Source organism: Chelonia mydas, chromosome 6 (assembly GCF_015237465.2).
Source record: "Chelonia mydas isolate rCheMyd1 chromosome 6, rCheMyd1.pri.v2, whole genome shotgun sequence".
Taxonomy (NCBI): domain Eukaryota; kingdom Metazoa; phylum Chordata; order Testudines; family Cheloniidae; genus Chelonia; species Chelonia mydas.
In genome coordinates this window covers 101,200,404-101,221,351 of record NC_051246.2, presented here as the reverse complement: position 1 = coordinate 101,221,351, position 20,948 = coordinate 101,200,404, and the positions used below count along the sequence as shown (strand labels likewise).

Sequence of the window (20,948 nt, the reverse complement as noted above, 5' to 3'; positions counted from 1 at the left end):
ATAACTGAGTTACTGTGCTGGCTGGGTCTGCGTTTGGGGCACATCAACCAACATCAACAGACAGCCCCTAGAGGATGTGGCTTCCTGCCTGGGGAAAGAAAGTGTTCTGGAGTTCGCAGCATGAGAGGAATTGCTTCTGTACCCTCTTCCAGTAATAAATACATGTTCTGTTTACTGAGCTCCTGGGTCTCGACCTCTTTGTGCTGATCCACCAAAAAGGCGATGATGAGGTCATGCAACACTACAAAGCTAGGTTGATAGCCATAGCCTTGAGTCAGAAAGGGATAAATAGTGCCACTGCTGTAGTAAGATGAGGCCCTGAAACATAAATCCTTGTATCAGAGGCCCAGTACTAAGGCCTGAACCAAAGTAATGGTCAAGGCTTTGTTAACATAAAGCAAAAAGTTAAGCTGTGAGCAAGAGACAGGCCCTGTCCAGAGTCTGGCAAAGAAAGGGCTGATGTTGCAAACACACACATACCTAAAAGGTACTGGACACTAAAGATATAAATATGTGCCAGGATGGTACCAAGAACATTCTGATACTAGTACATTCCACACAGATAACAAGGAATATGCTGACCCATCCCAAAGACAGGGTCAAAAGGATATGTTGGATAGAGTTGTTTTGTTCAAACCAATATGTACCAGCTGAGAGGCGGCACCCTAACATGTAGAGGGGTTGTACCTCGATACATCAGTAGTGATGTGTAACTTGTTTGTACCTGCGTATAAGGATACACCCCTGAGGAATTGGCTTTGTCTGGCCTAGGGGGCAGTGGTAAATCCCGCCACTGACTGAGCCGGGCCATTGATAGGGAGCATATATGTACTAGCAGAACTGTAGACATCTGATCTGCGGAGCTAGAGACTGTGTTTCGTTTGGCAATAAACCTGGCTGGGTGCCTTGGTACCTTATTGGAGTCTGTGGTCATTGAGCTGTTTGCTCAAGATCTGCTGTGCCAGCTATCTGCGCAGAGCTGGGACAGCACACAGGGAGAACACATGTAGCCAACTGTTAACAACATTGGACAGAGCAGAGCACCATACACAGGTGACACCTGACGACAACTGCCATACTCTTGGTTATCTTTTGAGATACCCTGAGGAGCAATAGAAATGGTGGGAGGACATATAGCAGGTACCTTGCCTATATTTGCAAGACGCCATTCACTATTTTACATGTGAGGTCCTGCCACATGAGCCAGAGGGCACTTTATACTCCTGAGGGAATTCTGTGCCATGCAGAAATCAATGTGTGTGCAGAATTTCCCTTTTCCCTCCCACAGAAATGGGCTCCAGAGACATTGGCCACCACTAGGGGCTGCTGGACCTGGCAGAGCTCAGCTTACAAATAGAAGACAAGGCCGGGGGGAGTGGGAGGAGGAAACTGGAAGGTTCCCAGCAGCTGGAGTTCCCAGCACTCCCTAAAGCAAAGAGGTGGTAGTGAGCAGAAAACTCCATGCAAGCCCGGGACCCAGCACTGGGCTGTTTCTCCCTGGCCTCTAGGAGGTAAGGGGTGCGGGTGTCTGGGCCGGGGAGGGGAGGGGAGGGGGCAGGGAGAGAGAGTCTAACTGCACATAGGGCTGGTTGGGAGACCAGCAGATAGCTCTGAAGCAACAGAGGCCTGATACTGGCCCCGCAAGTGTTCTAGTTATCACTTGCAACAAGCTGTTTTCTTCTGTTGTATTTCACAGACTGCTTCAATTTTCCACATGACCTCTATTCCTTTCTATAAAAAAAGAAAAGGAGTACTAGTGGCACCTTAGAGACTAACCAATTTATTTATTAGTCTCTAAGGTGCCACAAGTACTCCTTTTCTTTTTGCAAATACAGACTAACATGGCTGCTACTCTGAATCCTTTCTATAGCGTCTGACAGGAGTCAGGATGCAAGACAACTTTTTTGATGACTGAACAGTCTCAGCTTTCCATTAATCACTAAAATAGCTGGGAACTGATTTGTATGAGCATCTGATCTCAGAGACCAAAGCCCCATATACTTGCATGAAACCAATCTGAATCCCCTTCCCTTTAACCCCTTCCTTTCCAGGGACAAGACCTCAGGCCTTGTGATTTTTAGGTTGAGAGGAACCACACATGTAGTACAGGTCACTCATGTTAGCAATGCTTGTGAAATCATGTGCAGGCACGTCGAGTGTCAGATGACAGTTCATAAATTATTTTTGTTGCCCTGATACCTCCTGAGTTTTTAGGTCCAAAGGAGGGGGCTGAAATGATGCCTGCTGGGACTTGGATGCCTGTGAGGAGGCCACTCTTTCAGATAAAAAGTTTCCCCTGGTTAGAAATGCTGATTCCCTGACCACAAGGGAAAATAGCCACATTTATCTTTAATAGAGATATCAGATTAAATTCTGACTGGTGCACACTGAGGAACCATCTGGCCTTATAAAACAGAGGCCAAGGTCTTTTCTGCATTCCTCTCCCATGCTGTACTCTATGAAGGTGAGCAAGGGAACCAGGCACTAATTTTCTTATTCATTTATTTCCCCTTTTGGAGTTTGTCCCCACAACCCCGCTTCAGAGGGAGGAGTAAAATTGGACTCAGAGACTCCTGCAAATATACTTCAAGTGGCAATCTTCAAAGTGCCTGGGCTTATTTGTCTTCTCTTCCCCAGGTGGGTCCCTTCTGGGTCTCCAGGATGAGCTCGATCCCCTTTTTATTGTATAAGACCTATGTGTGCCACCATAGGGACCCCAGTAGGGATGAGGATGAGGAAGAGGGAGGCTGCTGTGAAATGGACCATAGGCCTCCGTCTAGCCCTGGCAACGTTCATGCTGTGTCCGATACCTTCCATCCACAACCCGAAGGGAAGGGAAGGGAAGGGAAGGAGATTGCTAAGTTCTGTGATCAGAGATGTGGCTGCTGGAGCAGGCTATAGAGACTCAGGCATGATCTTCCATTTGGCGCACTGCCCTTCTGGCGTCACTCCCCTCATGGTATAGAGTGAAAGTGAGCTGTCTTCCCTGGAGCCAGTTCTTTTCCAATCCTGTCTGCTTCCTTCCTGCTCTCAAGGCGAGCTTGTCCTGACTGGACTGCAAGGAAAACTCTGTTCTGCCCACAGAGCCAACCAAGCTCCCCAACAAAACATTTGGTGGGGAAGAAGTTGAGCTTGCACTGCAGATGGGAGGTGTAATTTCCAGCTTGGGCAGAAAACACATGCCAGTGCTACACTAGCCCATGCACTAAAAATAACAGTGTGGTTGTGGAGGCTTGGCTTAGCTACTTGAGTACAGTCACACCCAATCTTCTGGGTACCTGCCTGCACCACCAGGGCCACATTGCTCTGCTTGAGCTAGAAAGCTAAAAGTAGCAATCATGTGTACATCTACCTGAGCTGGGAAAGACGCCTCCCAGCTGCGGTGTAGATGTACCCAAGAACCCTTCCTTTTGCCTCTGACTTTTCTCAGCCTTGTTTGCTCCTTGAAAATTGCAGGGATAACAACTGCTGCAAATGCCTCCAAAGAGGAAGTGGAGCTGAAGAGACAATCTCTCCAGAAACCAACTGCAGCACTGGGGCATGGCTGGGAATTAGCCCTGGTCTACACCAGGGTGGGGTGGTGTCGTCGATGTAAGGTATGCAACTTCAGCTACGAGAATCGCTACCCGCCTGCCCTTAGACATTGAGCTAAAATTGTTAATCTAAAACATTGAAATAAATCCTCATTCTAGTTGTACACATCACAAAGATAAACAACTGAATAAGATTAACTGTCTCCAGAGATGTCCAGGATTAGAACAGGAGGTGGGGTGTATGTCAGGACTGAATTGCAATGGCAGAGCTGTGTGGGAATTTTACACAGCCATGGATTGCACTACGAGAGGTTCAAACTAATGCCATTATTCAGAAGTACCCACAAATTTAGAAAAAAATAGAGCAATCAACAGGCAAACCAGAGTCTAGATCTAGCTACAGATTTGACAGGACTGAAAGAGAATGCAAAGTCACTCCTAGGTTCTATACCACATTAATAAGTATTTACACAGCAATAATCCATTTGAGATTCATAAAACTAAGGGACTTTCTATATTGCTGTACAATATGTAACATTCCATGTTCAGCTGGAGAGAAACAAAAAACCAATACAATTAAAGTACTCAATTAAAATGAGATTCATTCAAAGGGCAGGGTTTCTCTATGGAATTCTTCACTGCCCAGTGATGCAGTAGCTATGGCAACTATGCAACACAAAGCCTCCGAAAACATACTGCAGTGGGAGTCAGAGACTAGATAAGTTTTTTGCATAAACTATTGCATATGGAGTGGTGAATTCATGCAATTCCTTTAATGAAAGATGAATGAATAAATAAATAAAGAACTCAGAGTATTTTCTTGCCATAGAGCTGAACTACCACTACTTCTCAACACAAATCACTGAAATTTTTAAAAAAGGCAGTTAGAGACTCCAAGAGTTTAATAGCCTCCCTTTATCTGTGAATGAGATGGCTGACTTTTCATGGTCATCAGGCAGAAAATAATAAACTCTCAGAGTAGAAGTTACATGAGCTCATGGCTTAACAGCCATGTGTCATTTTAAGATTAAGAGTTCTTCAGCTAGTGTTCTTGTATAAATCAGATGCAAGTTGTTGGTGCACAAATTAGAAGAAACCTGTTAGGGCTATCTAGTCTATCTCTCTGCTAGTGCAGGATTGTTCCCAACAGTGCATTTTGTAGTTCTTTGGCCAGTTTGCTTTTGAAGTCCAAAATATTGCAGCTTTCATCACTTCTATTGGGAGAGCTTAACAGACATCTCACCATCCAAGGAAGAAAAAAGAAAAATAAACCCCCAAAGCCCACTCTGGATCAACATTAAGAAGGGTTTCTAGCAACTCTGAATATAGATCATGAAAGAATTAAATACAATGAACTAGAAAATTTGAGCTCTGCTACTAATTCATGTGACTTTGGACAAGTCATTTAGCATCTGTTTTCCCATCTGTAAACTGGAGATAATACTCACCTTCAGGGGTGCTGTGAAGTTTAATGTTTGTAAATTGTCTCAATATATGCAGCTAGGAGATGCTACAGAAGAACAAAGTATTATTATTAGGTCTGGGATTTTTGATAACTTCAGCATATGCTCATATACCACCAATTGCTTTCCTAGATAAGTCAAAAATTTGTTCTGAGCAGCAGGGCAGCCTATTTTTATGCTAACAGAAATTATTTACTTGTGATAAGGGTCATCTGTTCAAGAAGATAGAAGTAATTGAAACAAACTGGAAAGACAAAAGCTTGGGTGGGAGACTTCCATGCAATTCATCAGGTGAACTATGTACACAAGGGAAAAAATAGACTCTCAGCTCTAGCCACCACAAAAAAAGCAAGTGCTGACTTCAGAATGTCCCTGGGTGATGATACCTAGTGCACAGACCGTTGCATTTAACATTTGTAAAACCTTGTACAAACATTACAACAGGATGTTTCTGTTCAGGCAAGAAATTCAGCACAAAATTCTGCCTCTCCTCCCACTGAGTTAAATAAGTTACTGTATTTCTTTTCACATTTTCCACTGACAATACTTTGGATATTGGTCATTCTATGGATCAAAGCCTTGGTGAAACGAAGGCCCATAACATGCATGGTTCATACCCCAGATATCAAGCTAACTCACAGCTGCTTCTCATTCTGATCATTAAAATAATAATACATAGCTCTTAATAGTCTTCTTGTTACGTTGTTCACCTCACCCCTCCTTCACTGTTTATTGCCTCCACCTGTTATCTCATCTTAGATTCCAAGTTCTTTAGGGCAGGGATAATCTTCTTGTTATATGTTTATACAGTGCCTAGCACAATGGGTCTCCAATCTGGATTGGGACCTCTATATGCTACCACAATACAAATGATATTTTACATCAGAGGAGCCCTGCATCATTATTTAGGATGTTAGAGTCTATCAAACCAGGACACCTGTCTCATGGAGAGGGGAAGCTGGGCTTTTACAGAAGAGGGTGAAAAGAGACACTAGCTCCTCTGTGCATCCTAGTCACCTAGCCATTTTTACCAGTCTGGATAGAGGCAGAAAAATACAGCTGCAGCAGAATTGTTTCTATACAGATTAAAATTTACCTATGAGAGGCATCAGTGGCTCTTTAAGGCAAGTGATTTTTCATTTAATTAAATGGTAACACAACAAAAATGAGTTGTTGACATTTAAATTTCCAAAAATGTGTGGTAGGCATCGTACAATCACAATGGAGTATCACTCTTGGTTGGCCCTTTGGCACTATTGTAATAAGCATGAATAATAATAAATATGTTTATAGGAAAGTATCATGGATGTACACCATAGCAATGAATTTATTCTATTAACTTGTATATAGGCCTACAAATTGTTCAAGGAATTGTTTCAAACTTTTCTAGCATCCCTTTTAGACATCTTTTTTTTACATGGTACTTTGAAATATCTAAGACTTACTATGCAAACACATTTTGTCACAAAAAATATATTAAATCAAAGCATCTCTTATGCACTTAAGTTGTCACAAGGTGCAATTTACTGATTTTTAGTACTTAAACACTTAATTTCTTACAAAGTATTTTTTTTTTTAGTGAGTGGTGATTAATTCATTCATTTCTGCTCTTTGGGCCTGATCCTGTTTCTACCCAATAGCAACAGCAAAACTCTTACTGAACTCAGTGAGAACAGATTTATGAGAGATTACAAAAAGTCTTCCATAAATGCACAGAAGAAACCTTAAATGGATCAAAACAAGGTGGACTCTATCTACAACTTTTCATATTACTGCTTTTCTAAATACCAAAAAGATTATAAAGATAGTTGACCTTGCCCTAAGAAAAATGAAATCTCCATACATTAAAGATTAGCTTTAATTATAGATATATGGATTCCAAGGCCAGAAGGGACAATTATAATCATCTAGTCTGACTTCCTATATAATACAGGCCATAGAACCTCCCACACCAAATGCCTAGAACCTATCTTGATTTAAACATTGCCAGTGCTGGAGAATCCGCCATGACTCTTGGTAAATTGGTCCAATGGTTAATTACTCTTGCTGTTTAAAATGTACATCTTATTTCTAGTCTGAATTTGTCTAGCTTTGACTTCCAGTCACTGGATCATGTTATACCTTTCTCTGCTAGATGGAAGAGCCCATTATTAAATATTTGTTCCCCATGTAGGCACTTATAGTAATCAAGTCACCCCTTAATCTGCTCTTTGTTAAGCTAAATAGACTGAGTTCTTTGAGTCCACCACTGTGAGGCATGTTTTCTAATCCTTTAATCATTCTTGATGGTTTTCTCTGAACCCTCTCCAATTTATCAACATCCTTCCTGAACTGTGGACACCAGAATGGGACACAGTATTCCTGAAGCCTGACAAACACAGAGGTAAAATAACTTCCCTACTCCTACTGGAGATTCCTCTGTATATGAACCCAAGGACTGCATAAGCCCTTTTGGCCACAAGGTCACACTGGGAGTTCACATTCAAGTGATTATCTACCACAACCCCCAACTCTTTTTCCAGAGTTATTGCTTCCCAAGACAGAGTCCTTCATCATGTAAATATGGTCTGCAGTCTTTGTTCGCAGGAATTAGGAATGTATAGTTCATTTACCTTGTAACTAAAAACCACGCAATCTTCTGGAAGTCAGGAGATGGCCTCATGTAAGTCTTAATGTGAGGCATAGCATGGCTGCGGCCTGAGGTTTCTGCTGACCATTTGCTGCAAAACAAAAACAAAAGAAAGGAATTTACTTCAAATAAGCAGCTTTAGTTTTGTCGCTCCCAAAGTCACTGTACCATATAACAAGTAAGTAATTCCGTACGTACGTTGGGCACGTGGCTGCAGCAGTCCAAGTTTGATATATTTTCTTACTTAACTTGCTATACTTAACATTCATGTTACTGAAAACAAATAATATGAAATCTCTTTCAATTACGCATCTAGATATTGCTTAAAGCCCATCGCACCCCACAGTTGGAAGTCAGGCCATATTTACATATTACAAAGGATATATATTTATATAAACAAATTTCTTGTGTGCCCCAGGATGCCTTGAGGAAACATTCCATTCTTCCATCCTAGTTATCCACCACCAAACACTTTAAGAACAGATTCCAAACTTCCAGCCAAGTAGAAGAGGATAGTGTGCTCTTTGGAACTAGTAAATGACTTATTCAATCAGGAGTTCATTAACAGTACTGTTCATTTCTTTGGCATGTTCCAAGATTATCACAAAGCACATTACAAAACATTAGTGAATTATGTCTCCACAATCCTGTTAAGTAGGGCAAACATTATCTCCATTTTAATCAGTGGTGAAATGAAGGCAGAATGAGATTAAGTAATTCTCCCAAAGTTACCCAAGGTGTTTATGGTAGAGTCAGGAATGAAACCCAGATCTCCTGACTTCTGTTCCTCTGCCATAATCTAAAAGACCATCCTTCCTGTTGTCCACTGAGCTAATATTTAACCTTCTGAGTGATCACCTACGTCCACTTTCCTTCTGCCTTTCAACATACAAACTAATTACTGTATTTTAACAAGAGGAACATCAATTATCTTCCATTTAAGCACCAGAATCATCTAACTACATTAAATCTATTTAATAGTCCAAGAGACCTAGATACATAGTGGCGTTTCTCCAAACATAAATAACTAGACCTATCAAAATTGGAAATGTATTGTTATGACTAAGAATTTCCTTTGATAGGGCCACACAGATTTGGGGAGGGGGGGAAGAGGGGGTAGACAGGAAGGAAGAGGAAGGAGAAAAGTCAAATTCCCCACTCAGTTTTGTTTTTTTTTAAACACTTATTTTTCAAGTCACATTAAAAAAAAAAAGTCACTGGAGAGTATAGTAACATGGAAAGGGAGATTGGAAAGAGGAGTTTAAAAAAGGATCCTGTCAACCTAAATATATTACATAACATATGTGACAGGGTCGGGCCGGATGGCTATAGGAGAGTAACAGAAGGCAGATATATCAGCCCCAGGATAAGTAGGTCCCTTTTCCCTGGGTAAGGTAACAGGGAACGTTCCAGAACAATCAGGAACCTTCTGGAGACAATTAAGACAGACAGGCTGATTAGAACACCTGCAGCCAATCAAGAAGCTGCTAGAATCAATTAAGGCAGGCTAATCAGGGCACCTCGGTTTAAAAAGGAGCTCACTTCAGTTTGTGGTGTGCATGTGTGAGGAGCTGGGAGCAAGAGGCGCTAGGAGCTGGGAGTAAGAATGCATACTGTTGGAGGACTGAGGAGTACAAGCATTATCAGACACAAGGAGGAAGGTTCTATGGTGAGGATAAAGAAGATGTTGGGAAGAGGTCATAGGGAAGTAGCCTAGGGAGTTGTAGCTGTCGCACAGCTGTTCCAGGAGGCACTCTAGACAGCTGTATTCCACAGGTCCCTGGGCTGGAACCCAGAGTAGAGGGCGGGCCCGGGTTCCCCCCAAACCTCCCAACTCCTGGTCAGACACAGGAGGAGTTGACCTGGACTGTGGGTTCACGAAAACGGCAAAACTAAGGGCTGCCGTGAAGCTCCAAGGCAAGCAAATCCGCTAATAAGCGCAAGACCCACCAAGGTAGAGGAGGAACTTTGTCACACAAGGGAGAAAAACATTTTTAAAAATTGGATAACAGAACTGTAAAACCAAAGAAATTGGCAAGAGAATCTGTGTAACTCATGTTTGAAACGGACTAGATTTCAAGTTGACAGTGTGGTTTTTTGGCGTATTTTTAAATGTAAGCCCCAGTGTTGGTTTAATTCTAAACCTGACTACAGATGACGGGGGGGAAATCATTCTTCGGCAACAAGGTTAAAAAGGAAGAAAAGAGAGAGTACATTTCAATATAACAACAACTTGAGGGTTACTTTGTTAAATATCTTAGGTGACATAAACACATCTGCATCAGAATTTAGTTAATCCTGAATATGGTTAAAGGCTGATCTTGTACCACCGTAACCACTTCAGACCTGTTCGATGTGCTAAGGGTTAAATAAGGAAAGTTGAAAGGGACTAGCTTTGAGAGATTATTATAATACAAAACCACAGCTTGAAGTAATTATTTTGTTGAAAGTTAAAAAAAAATTGTGTTAAGGTGTGAACTGAAGGCTGAGGCATGCATGGCATGGGGAGGAAGGAACTTTGTGTGAACTGGTAATTTAAGTGAGTAGCAGTTTAATTTCAAACTGGAAACCCATTCCTCCTGTCACTTTTGCCAATACTTTATCGCAGTTTCCTTTTATCTTGAGATTTTACAACAATATTTAACAGCCCATTGCTCATTTATTATATTATGACCCCACCTCTGTAGGGGAACACTTGTTTCATTTGGCAGTCTGCTATTCACAGTCTTTAAAGGACATGTGTCTCAATTATATACAGCATCAACAAAGTATAAATAAAACAGCTATTTTAGCAGACTGCCAAAATCATCACTGCTGCATTAAAATGGGGTAGACTTCCTCACCACCACAACCCCAGGCATTCTTTAAAATTTCAATCAATACACAGCTCCTTCAAAACAACCCTAGAACAGAAGACATACTTACTTCCTACACTAACCAGCTATTCCATCTTAGTACCATTCAAGAATGATTTCTTACAATATATTCTGGAGTATCCAGTCCAGTCTTACATGACTGGACAACTGGGGCTTCCACCACATCTCTTGGGAGACTATTACTCAAATAGACTTTAGCCTTTTTCCCCCCCCTTTGCTCAGTTTCATTTCACTGCTTTTAGACACACTCCTGCACTGTTCTAAATAATTCTTCCTCCTACTTAATGCTTACGATCTTTTTTCAGAAGAATTGTAGACTGTTAGAAGTCTTTTTTGAGATTCACCCGCTTTTTTCCATGCCTGCAGATTTTAATAGCATCTCCATTTGCTCCATACTCACTAGGGGTGAGATTTTAAATGACTAAGGAGTACAAGTTGAAAGTCAACTAGACTTGTGCTCCTAATTCACTTAGGCACCTTTGAAGAATTGCATCCTTTATTTTTTCCCTTCCCAAAAATTGCTTACCTGAAATCTATATCCTCATTGTATGCATTTCGTGATCTCATTCTCTATTATTCTAAAGTCAAGTAGCTCCTGGTTTCCAGATTCCATATTTATCCAGATTCCCAAACAGTAAGCAGATAATGGTTCTTTTTCTCCAGTTGGAGTCACTACTTTCTGATTTATGAAGCTGCCTTCTACACAAAACTTAGGAACCAATCTGATGATGCGTCTGTGGTTATTTCCCCACCCACCACCTACCCAGCTATCCTCCATAAGTACTGCATACTGCAATACAAGGTGACTAAAAAGAGTAGGCCTTATTTTTTTATTTTGGCTTTTCTCCTATCCTGGTGGACTACAAGGTGCCACAGTCCACTTTTGTTTTTCATTCCTTGTACCCTTCCATAAAGTATTTCTCCACCACCTCCACTGCTGTATAGGTGCTATAAATCCTTGCGATATGTAGGATGACAGCATCACCCTTTTACCTTTTCTTCCCATCTCTACTGACATTGGGAAGTATTGTATGAGTATCATCCCATCATTTTACTGTTTTGCCCACTAGATTCTAATCTCCATAGTTTCTAGATTCTAGTAGATGTTTATTTTTCATGTTAATTCCATTATATACAGATTTTATAGTACATCAGCATATGTCTTATGTCAGCTTTTATTTGAGAATTCCGTCTTCAGCCTTGATTTGTATGTTAGAAATAAATGCTAGCTCACTTTCCTACTCAAATTGAAGAAATTAAAGATGGAGAAGACTAAATAGCCCACATACCAAAGCATCATGAGCTCTTTGAACACATACTTTGCCAAGAATTAACATTGTTATGTGCTACAATATACTTCTAATACTTCACAGAAATCTTAATAGTGTCATGCATTTTGGAGTACAAGACGATCTTTCTGTTAGGGTCTAATGCAATAAGTCATCTCCTAGCTACCACTTTTAATTTCATGGCTGCTACTCTGAAACCACTCTTAAGAAGGCAATTTTAATTCTACCCCATTCAGAAAAAGTAACTGGGTTTGCCACACATCTTATGTGTTTTACATTTCCACAATAACTATAGCTTACCTGACTAATGCATACCCTCAAATGAAATCTGAACAAGAGACTGACACAAGTTTGTGCTCTTCTAGGTGTACCAAAAACAAAGACCAATGAGATAATTCCTCCATCAGCTAAACACAAGGAAATGAACAAAGTCTTTAAGGTGATATGCCAATCACCAAGATCATATTATAATAGGTAGCATTATTTCAAAATGCACATCTTTGCTACAAAAAAGAGAAGAAAACGCTTATGTACTCCTTTGAATTACATGGTGATAACTCATTTGCAATTCTCATAACCACCTGCAGGGTTTCAAACATTGATGCTCTTTTATATATTTGTTGGATAAAACTTTTTTTTTGTTCCATTCAGAATTCTCATTTTGTTTTCGAAATCATGAAGAAAGGGCAACCACCCAAACAAGGAATTGAAAGGACTTTATATGAAAAAACACACCAGTATATTTCATCTCTGCAAGTTAAATAGCCACTCCAGCCTCTCAGGTGTTTGGTACTAATGGGATGAAAGAAACAGGAGGCTGCTTCTTTGCATGTGATTCTATTCAGGGAGAGGGGAAGTTCGGCTAGCATAACACCATGGAAGCTCCTCCATGCAAACTCTGCCCGCCCATGCATATGATTAGAGATTCATTTTCTTTAATATCAGCCCCCTGCAAATCCACAGAAATTAAGAATGATTAGTTACACAGATTTCTGCTTCAAGTTATTAACCAGCCCTACATGGGTTGGTGATCAGGCCCAAGCATGACCAGAGGAGCCTGACAGCAACACTGATGTGAGAACAAGTAGTGCCTGGGAAATAACAGACATACTGCTCCTCTGAGGATGCCTCGAGGTATGAGAGACTTTTGTTAGTGTAGGGTTAAAAGATCATACTGCAGTTTACTATACAGGGAAGCAAACCTACTCTTTCCTCAATTCAACAGGCCTCAAGACAGTCTTCTACGTAATTTCATCCCATTCACTTTTTAATGTGGGAGGGAATGACCTAGTCCAACACTAAATACTAAGAAATATGATTAAATACCAGTCCACATGGGTTTATGGAAACCAGATCTTGTCAAACAAATGTGATTTAATTCTCTGATCATACAAGGTTGGCCGATAAAGGTAACTGCTGATGTAGTATACTTAGACTTTTGTAATGCATTTGACGGAGTACTGCATGATATTCTGATTAAAGCACTGGCACTATACAGTATCAACAGTGCACACATTAAGCTGACAGAAAATAGCTAATGGGGAATCATCATCAAATGGAGATGTCCACTGGGATTCACAGGGACTGGTAGTAGGCCTGACACTAATTCAACATTTTCATCAATGATCTAGAACAGAAATCGGCAATGTTTGGCACATGGCCTGCCAAGGTAAACTCCCTGGCAGGCTGGGCCGGTTTGTTTACCTGCCACATCCGCAGGTTCGGCTGATTGCGGCTCCCACTGGCCTCAGTTCGACGCTCCAGGCCAATGGGGGCTGCGGGAAGCGGCGTGGGCCGAGGGATGTGCTGGCCGTGGCTCCCCGCAGCTACCATTGGCCTGCAGCGGCGAACCGCAGCCACTGGGAGCCGCGATTGGCCAAACCTGCAGACGTGACAGGTAAACTGGCCCAGCCCGCCAGGGGGCTTACCCTGGCGGGCCGCATGCTAAACGTTGCCAATCCCTGATCTAGAAGTAAATATAAAGTTAATGCTGTTATAATTTGCAGATGGCAAAAATTGGCAAGAGCAATAAATAAGGAAGTTATCTCAACGATTTGGTAAGATTGCCTCATTCAAACAAAATTAGTTTTAGTACTGCCAAATGCAAAGTTTTATATCTCTAGGAACAAGGAATGCAAGCCATACCTACATCATAGAGGGCTGTATCCTGGACAATGACTGAGAAAGATTTAGGGTAATAGTGGACGAGCAACTCAACAGGAGCTCCCAGTTCAATGTTGTGGCAAAAAGGGCTAATGCAATCCTTGGAAATATAAACAGGGAAGTAGTCAATAGGAACAAGGTGGTCATCTTACTGCAATATAGTTCTGGTATTCATATTTTTAAAAGCATGTTAAAAATTGGAGAGGATGCAGAACAGAGGCACAAAAATGATTTGAGGGCTGGAGAAAATGTCTTACAAGGGAGAGATTTAAAAAACTTGGTGTGTTTAGTTTATCAAAAAGAAGATTGAGAGGTGATTTGATTATAAACCATAAGTACCTTTATGGGGAGAAAATGCCATGTATTAAAGGGCTCTTTAATCTAGCAGAGAAAAACATAACAAGAACCAGTGACTAGATGCTGAACCATGACAAATTCCATTTAGAAATAAGGCATACGTTTTTAACGGTGAAGATGATTAACCACTGGAACAAACTACCACAGGAAATGGTGGATTCTCCATCTCTTGATCTCTTCAAATCAAAACTGGATGCCTTTCTGTAAAATTTGCTTTAGCCAAACCCAAGTTATTGGGCTCTATACAGAAGTAATTGGGTGAAATTTAATGGCCTGTGATATACAGGAGGTCAGACTAGAATGATCTAATAGTTCCTTCTGGCCTTAAACTCTATGAATGTATCAAGTATAAAGCACAGAATTCCAGGATTTGAAATTCAAGTATTGGATGTAACAGAACATCTTGTGTTTATCGTAAGGACAGACAATGGCATGAAGGGTACTCTAGTGAAGACCTTAAAGGTCTATCAATCTGGACAAAAATATAGCCCAGTGATAAGAGAACATAGCAAGAAGAAAAAAAAACACATTCTGTATCAAAGACTACCAGCCTTGGAACAAACTGTACTACTTTTACAATAGCACTGAAGCGCCTGACACATGATTTGCCATGGTCAGAAAAGTGCAGTTATGATAAGTTGTGTACATCTCATTCTTCTTATAAGCATGTACTTCAAAGCTCGTTTATTTAAATTCAGAACTGCATTACAGAGCTATGGATTCATTTTTGCTGTCAGAAGTTTGGAGGTATCTACCACAATCTGCCACACGCTTTCAAAATATTGGGAGGTATTTCTAGCTCTCTTTTTGTGGGAGTACAAATAACCATTACGCCGATAAAGTATCTCAGAGTGCTTCCTTCTCTCTATTCCTTTTCCCTTCCTTTAGAATAGTACCCATTTATTTCTGCCAATTCCTCCGTGTTGTGTCTCCGAGTCTTAGTCCCACTTATTATAGTCAGTAAGGGAGACCCTTCCAATATGCTAATTTCATCTCTTACTTTCCCTCCCACCCCAAAGCCCCACATCACAGGAACCCTCCAGCAGCAGATTCCTCCATAACTCATCAGTATTGTTTTTCAGAATAAAGGGACAAAGGTTACATGTTAGAGGACTACTAGACACTCTGAGACCAAGGATAAACAAACAACTGATTGCTTCTGCACTGCATAAGTTGCCATGCAACACTCCTCCAATTCTCAACAGAAGTCGCAGCATAGACAGATTTCAGTGCAAAACCTGGGAAGGAGTCCTGGGGGCTAGGGAGTGTGTGAATGTTATTGTTCTAAAGACATTCTGATTAATGAAAAAGGAATATTCTTTAGTGGTCACAAGTAGCTTTGTATACTGCAAAGGCATAATCACTAATACATATAAGATCACGGGTATTTTTTTAATGAGTATGTACAAACAAGGAGTTAATAGTATGTATTTAATCTTAACTTCAATTTCCCAGTTTTGAGTATTTAAATTCCTACACTAAATATTACTTTTAAAAAAATGTTAACTCATTTAAAGTAATTTCGGAATGAGCTTTTATTTGCAGTTGTCTTATCGAAATTCTATTAGAAGGTCTTAAAATAGAGCTGTACTGAAACATTTTCTGATGTATAAATAATAGCTGGTACAATCTGTCTGATCTAGACCTACTTATACATATTTTGGTCTCAGTCAGCTGAGACTACTTTTCCATTTTTGTTTGTTTCAGAATTCTAAAGAAAAACAAGTTAAGTGCTTCTGGCTGTAGACAGAACGAAGTACATAAGCATCTGGAAAAGTGAACAACATCTGTGTCACCATGTACAAAGAAGCAAGCACATTGCAGATGATATGCTCTACAATTTGTAAAGGAAGGGCCAACTGACACGGTACTTAAAATGCTGGTAGCTTGTCTACACTAAGACGCTCTAGGTTGCTCCTTCTAGTGTTAAGAAGTCTGAGAAATGTTACAAAATTTCCCTAGTGCAGATAAGGCTTGATTTTTAAATTGGTGTCCCTTTAAATCCTTGGAGATAGCACAGCATTCACATTAAAAAAATTGGACAAATGAAGTCGTCATTGAAAGCAGGAGGCTTTTAAATCACTCAGTTACAACACATTGCAACAAACTTTAAATCTGGTGTAAGAGTTAAATCAATAATGAATCTAATATGACACAATTTTGCAATCAAAGGAATTGCATAGTTAAATCACTAAGAGGTGCTACGCAAAAATGGTAGTTTTCTTACTCCATAGATTTGTGCCTTGTGTGTAGCCTGAGTAACATCTGCCCACTATATACTGGCAAAAGTGATCACTACTTCCTCCTTACTCACTCCACTACTAACTATATTTGCTGTGCAGTGATATGGGAGCATCAGCTAGATTCTACTCTGTTTCATGCATCAGACTTAAATCCATTCCAATTTCAGAATTAAAATACTGCTGAGGAGCCAAAAAGTTCCAGCTGAATTTCAAAACCCAGTTTGCCAAACATCAATTATTTTCATTTGTAAGTTAACAAATTTGTAACTGATAACATGGAATATCACAATGCCATTTTCAGACAAACATTTTAAGAAGTTTAATCAGCCTTGAAAGTTGCATTAATGCATTTTTCCCCATTTAAAACCATAAAGAATGTTATATCATAGTCTCTTACAATGCACATATAATGTAGAAAAGAAATTAGACAAGTTACCAGGTAGAAAACCAAGCTGCACTGGGCTGCAGAAAGACTCTAGGCCCCATTCCTTTTCACTTTTAAATGGAGTATTTGTACTGACAATAAATCTTTCCTAAAAGACTTCACCTGAAGTCCTGGCCCCAGTGAGATCAATAGTAAAACTCACACTGAGTGCAACAGGACCAGAATTTCACCCTTAGTATTTTAGAACAAGTGAGGTCATAAACATTATATAAATAAATAAGGGTCTGGCTTGCACCATAGCTGCTGCACTGCAGTAACAAGATCTTCCTAACCCTGTTCGGACAAGCTTCAGTTGGAGCCAATAGCAGAAAACTCCTGCCCAGATCCTGAGGATATGGGGCTCAGGGCAAAATTGCAGTACAATCATATCATCGCTCCAAGTTGGAGAAGGAAGATTTAGACAACGTCTTAAATTTCAGTTTTAAAAGTAAAAGTTTCTGGTGATTAGCTGATCTGTTATGAAATGTCCAGGATTCCATAGTATCTGCGAGTTCTTGTGACCAAGCATATACTGAATCTGTGTGGTAAGCAAAACACAGCTAGATTCGGAAGCAAAGAAATTGTTTAATGGAGTCTAAAATCCCACCAGGCATCTGACCAGTTTGCCTAAATTTGCATTCCACACCACAACGTATTATAACAATGTAAGTTTAACCATAATGTCTGGAAATCAATGCTATAAAGGATCAAGAGACAGTTTCACTTACTGGAAATAAGAGTGCAGCCAAAGTTGTTTCTGTGCAGTTTGTATACTGTACGGAAGAGAGCCACCAGCTCAAAAGAAAAGAAACAATGTTATCAACACTGGTATTTGATTTTTGAAAGACATTTTGAAAAGAGTACAAAAATACATTCTCAGTAAATAATGAGGGGGTAGAGGAATACATTAGCTCCATTTGCATCTCAAAATGTTCTTTTGAAAAACAAATCAGAAGCCTCCTGTGATACTAAATGGTTTGTCTCGTCAGAAAGAAAAAATTTAAAACACAGATCCCCAAACACGAAGTAACCAATTTACACCAGAAAATGAATTCAAAAATATCAGATTAATGATTCACAGTTCAGTCCCTTTTTAAGATACCTCTGTGGATATTTTTCCTTATTATGCCCAATGGAGCGCGTAGCCCATAATCAAGTCCATAGATAGATTAGCATTATTCACTTACACAAGAAACAGTGAACAAGAAAGCTTCAGACAGATCAGTGACCATTTTATGAGGCAGCACTTTAGAACATGGGTATCACATGCTAGACATTGAGATATGACATTTCTGAAAATGTGGTCTGTGCCCAACTTTGAAACATGCACACTGACTTCAGGAATATGGACCTGGGAAGAATGAACTTAACTGTAGAGCTTGGAATGTTAAAATATCACCTGAGCAACCATTACCACTCCCTGGCTAAGTATTCCATTACGTTCCATGTCTAAGCCCTAGCTGAACATGAATCACGCCTTCTACTATTCTTGCTTGCAAAACTCAGTGTAAAGAAGACTTTTGTATAAACACAAGTACATCCAAATCATTTAGTTTGTTGCCAGATCCCACATACCCCTAAGTCATAGTTGTGATCTGGAATAGTATTCTGTGTCTGACGTGCAAACTGGACTAATAGATTTGTAATTTACATGCCAATACATAGAAAGCTTTGCAGTGCTGGTGTCTGAGCTCCAAAAACAAATCAGAAGATGGCTGGCCGGCCAATAACCCAACAGTCTTCCCAACACAGCCAGCAGCTTGAGGCTCATTCAGAAGAAACACTGATCAATGAAACATTTACACATTATCTTACAATGCATTATCACAAAAACTTTAGAAATAATTTTTCTATTCATTTATTTACCAGGATATCCTTCCAAACTTTGCCTCACATTGTCCACAGTAGGGTAAATCTTTAAAAAAGAAAAAAGTAATAATCAAACCAAGCTAATTGAAATAATGCAGTTCTACTAAAATATTACTAACTTTGAAATAAAGATATTAGGATCCTATTTTTTTAAACATTGAATGTTCTTGCAAGTCACATTCCTAGCAAATAATGTGGAATAAAAGGACACACTCCTCCAGGAAAGCAAGAAAAGACTGAACACAATACAGGAGTCTGAGAATTAAAAAAAAAAAAAAAAAGCTACAAACTAAATTTCATTGGAATTAAACTAACCAAAGTGGAAAATTAGTCATGAACCAGTAACAAACGTTCAACACTTACACTATCAGTTATCTTATACTGCTGCTGGGTGAATATCCATGACATTCAGGGTTAAAAGGAGCAGCGACTCCAACAAACGTATTTCAAGTAATGCCCCTGAGATCATAGTGGGCTCTTCCCTGACTGATCAGTCTATTCTTAACTTCTAGTTTACAAGACTCTGTCCTTGCTTTTTTTTTCTCTTGTACCTAAGATAATAGAGGAGTGCAAGTGACATGGATACTGCCACTTGAGGAGATACACAAAGAGGGGATTATAGGATGTGGAATGAAAACAGAACACCTTTCACATTTTGGGAACTACATTTTAGAAAACTTTGGTGATGTGAACTTAAAACAAAATTGATGTTTCTGGGATCTTATCAGTTTCCAAAATAGAAAACATAATGCAGCTGTGGGAAGAAAATACCATCTTCTAGATTTTAAATGTAAAAAAACTCTCTCCACTTGTGATCAAAGATTTCAGAGCACTTTGAGGGACTAGATATGTTACCTCGGTGTTTCAGCCCACATATATTTTCCCTAGTTAGGGTATATCTACACTTAAAATGCTACAGTTGTACAGCTACAGTGCTTCAGTGTATACGCTCACCGCAACGATAGGAGGGGTTCTCCTGTCACTGTAGATAATCCACCTCCCTGAGAGATGGTAACTAGGTCAACCAAAGAATTCATCGGTTAACCTAGCACCGTCTACACCAGGGGGCTAGGTCAGCACTGCTATGTCCCTCAGTAGGGTGGCTTTTTCACACCCCTGAGAGATGTAGTGATGCCAATGTAAGTTTTCAGTGTAAACCAGCCCTATATTTTCCTTACAATTTCAAAAGAAAATTATTCTTCCCCTTTTCTTCCCAAAACCTATTATGTTATGTTGCTGTTCGAGAATGACTGTTACATCCTACTCCAGTGGAAGATGTATTTTAGTGATGGCCAACTCTCATATATAGCAGTTTGCAAAATGATCTTTCTACAATTCCATAACTCAATTTCTCCCCTCCCTTTGACTGTGAAAACCCAGGCGGTCACAGTGCTGTTGACAAAATCCTATAGTAGAGCTAAAATAGCTACGTTAATCCTTTTCTTAAAAATGTTAAAATTAGTTTTTCCACTGGGATAGAGAAAATGTAGCACAGCATACAGATGTGGTTATATACTACTCAAGAGGTAACTCCAGGGGGCTAGTTTTGCTCAAGTTACCTTGACAAAAAAAGGATAGAATTGTGAAATAATTATGAAAGGGAGAAAAATACAAAAAGCTAAACCAAAAATCTAGTTCTACCGAAAGTTATCATCTCTACCGGTTGCAGACAGAAAATAACTGCATATTTTCTGCCAATTCATCCCCTTTACTATTGAGTGAAATCAGAGAGAATAATCTTAATTCTCATCTGCCAATATTCCACCAATGTCTCATGCCTGATTTAAGAAACACTGGAGAATGGTCCTGTAAGTTGAAAGCCGGAAACAAACTGATTCTAAGGCTTATTATACTTTAAGTATAGCTCTAGGATTTTGTACATCACATGGGTACAGTAACTATTTTATTCTTTTATCATTAAATAACTAGAAAAAAATTCTTCCACTTTGGCAATTTTAAGTAAAAAATCCTGGATAATTTTTTTCAGAAGTTATGGCAAACTGATATTGACAACGAGACTTGTCTGTGTTATCCTATTCTGAACACTGGAAAAAAATAAGTCGGTAAACATTAAATAAAAAATACCAACCACCACCATCTAG

The 20,948-nt window shown here is 39.8% G+C and overlaps 1 protein-coding gene and 1 long non-coding RNA gene across 7 annotated transcripts in view; one reads left to right on the top strand and one right to left on the bottom strand.

Annotated features, from left to right (window-relative positions):
• TDP1 (tyrosyl-DNA phosphodiesterase 1) overlaps positions 1–20,948 on the bottom strand; it is a 107,309-nt gene that overhangs the window by 64,935 nt on the left and 21,426 nt on the right. For 5 of the 6 annotated variants that reach the window (XM_037900817.2, XM_043548123.1, XM_037900818.2 and 2 more), the window contains exons 11-13: positions 18,844–18,892; positions 17,706–17,772; positions 7,609–7,716 (exon numbers count right to left, since the gene is read on the bottom strand). In XM_037900817.2, the coding sequence (XP_037756745.1) occupies positions 7,609–7,716; positions 17,706–17,772; positions 18,844–18,892 (224 nt within the window). Of the gene's footprint in view, positions 1–4,981; positions 5,044–7,608; positions 7,717–17,705; positions 17,773–18,843; positions 18,893–20,948 lie in introns of all 6 variants that reach the window. The other variant, XR_005225578.2, reaches the window with a different exon arrangement.
• On the top strand, positions 1,387–19,467 carry LOC114018529. The gene is made up of 3 exons (XR_003563833.3): positions 1,387–1,511; positions 3,457–3,596; positions 16,018–19,467. It is a non-coding gene; the product is annotated as an uncharacterized LOC114018529 (long non-coding RNA).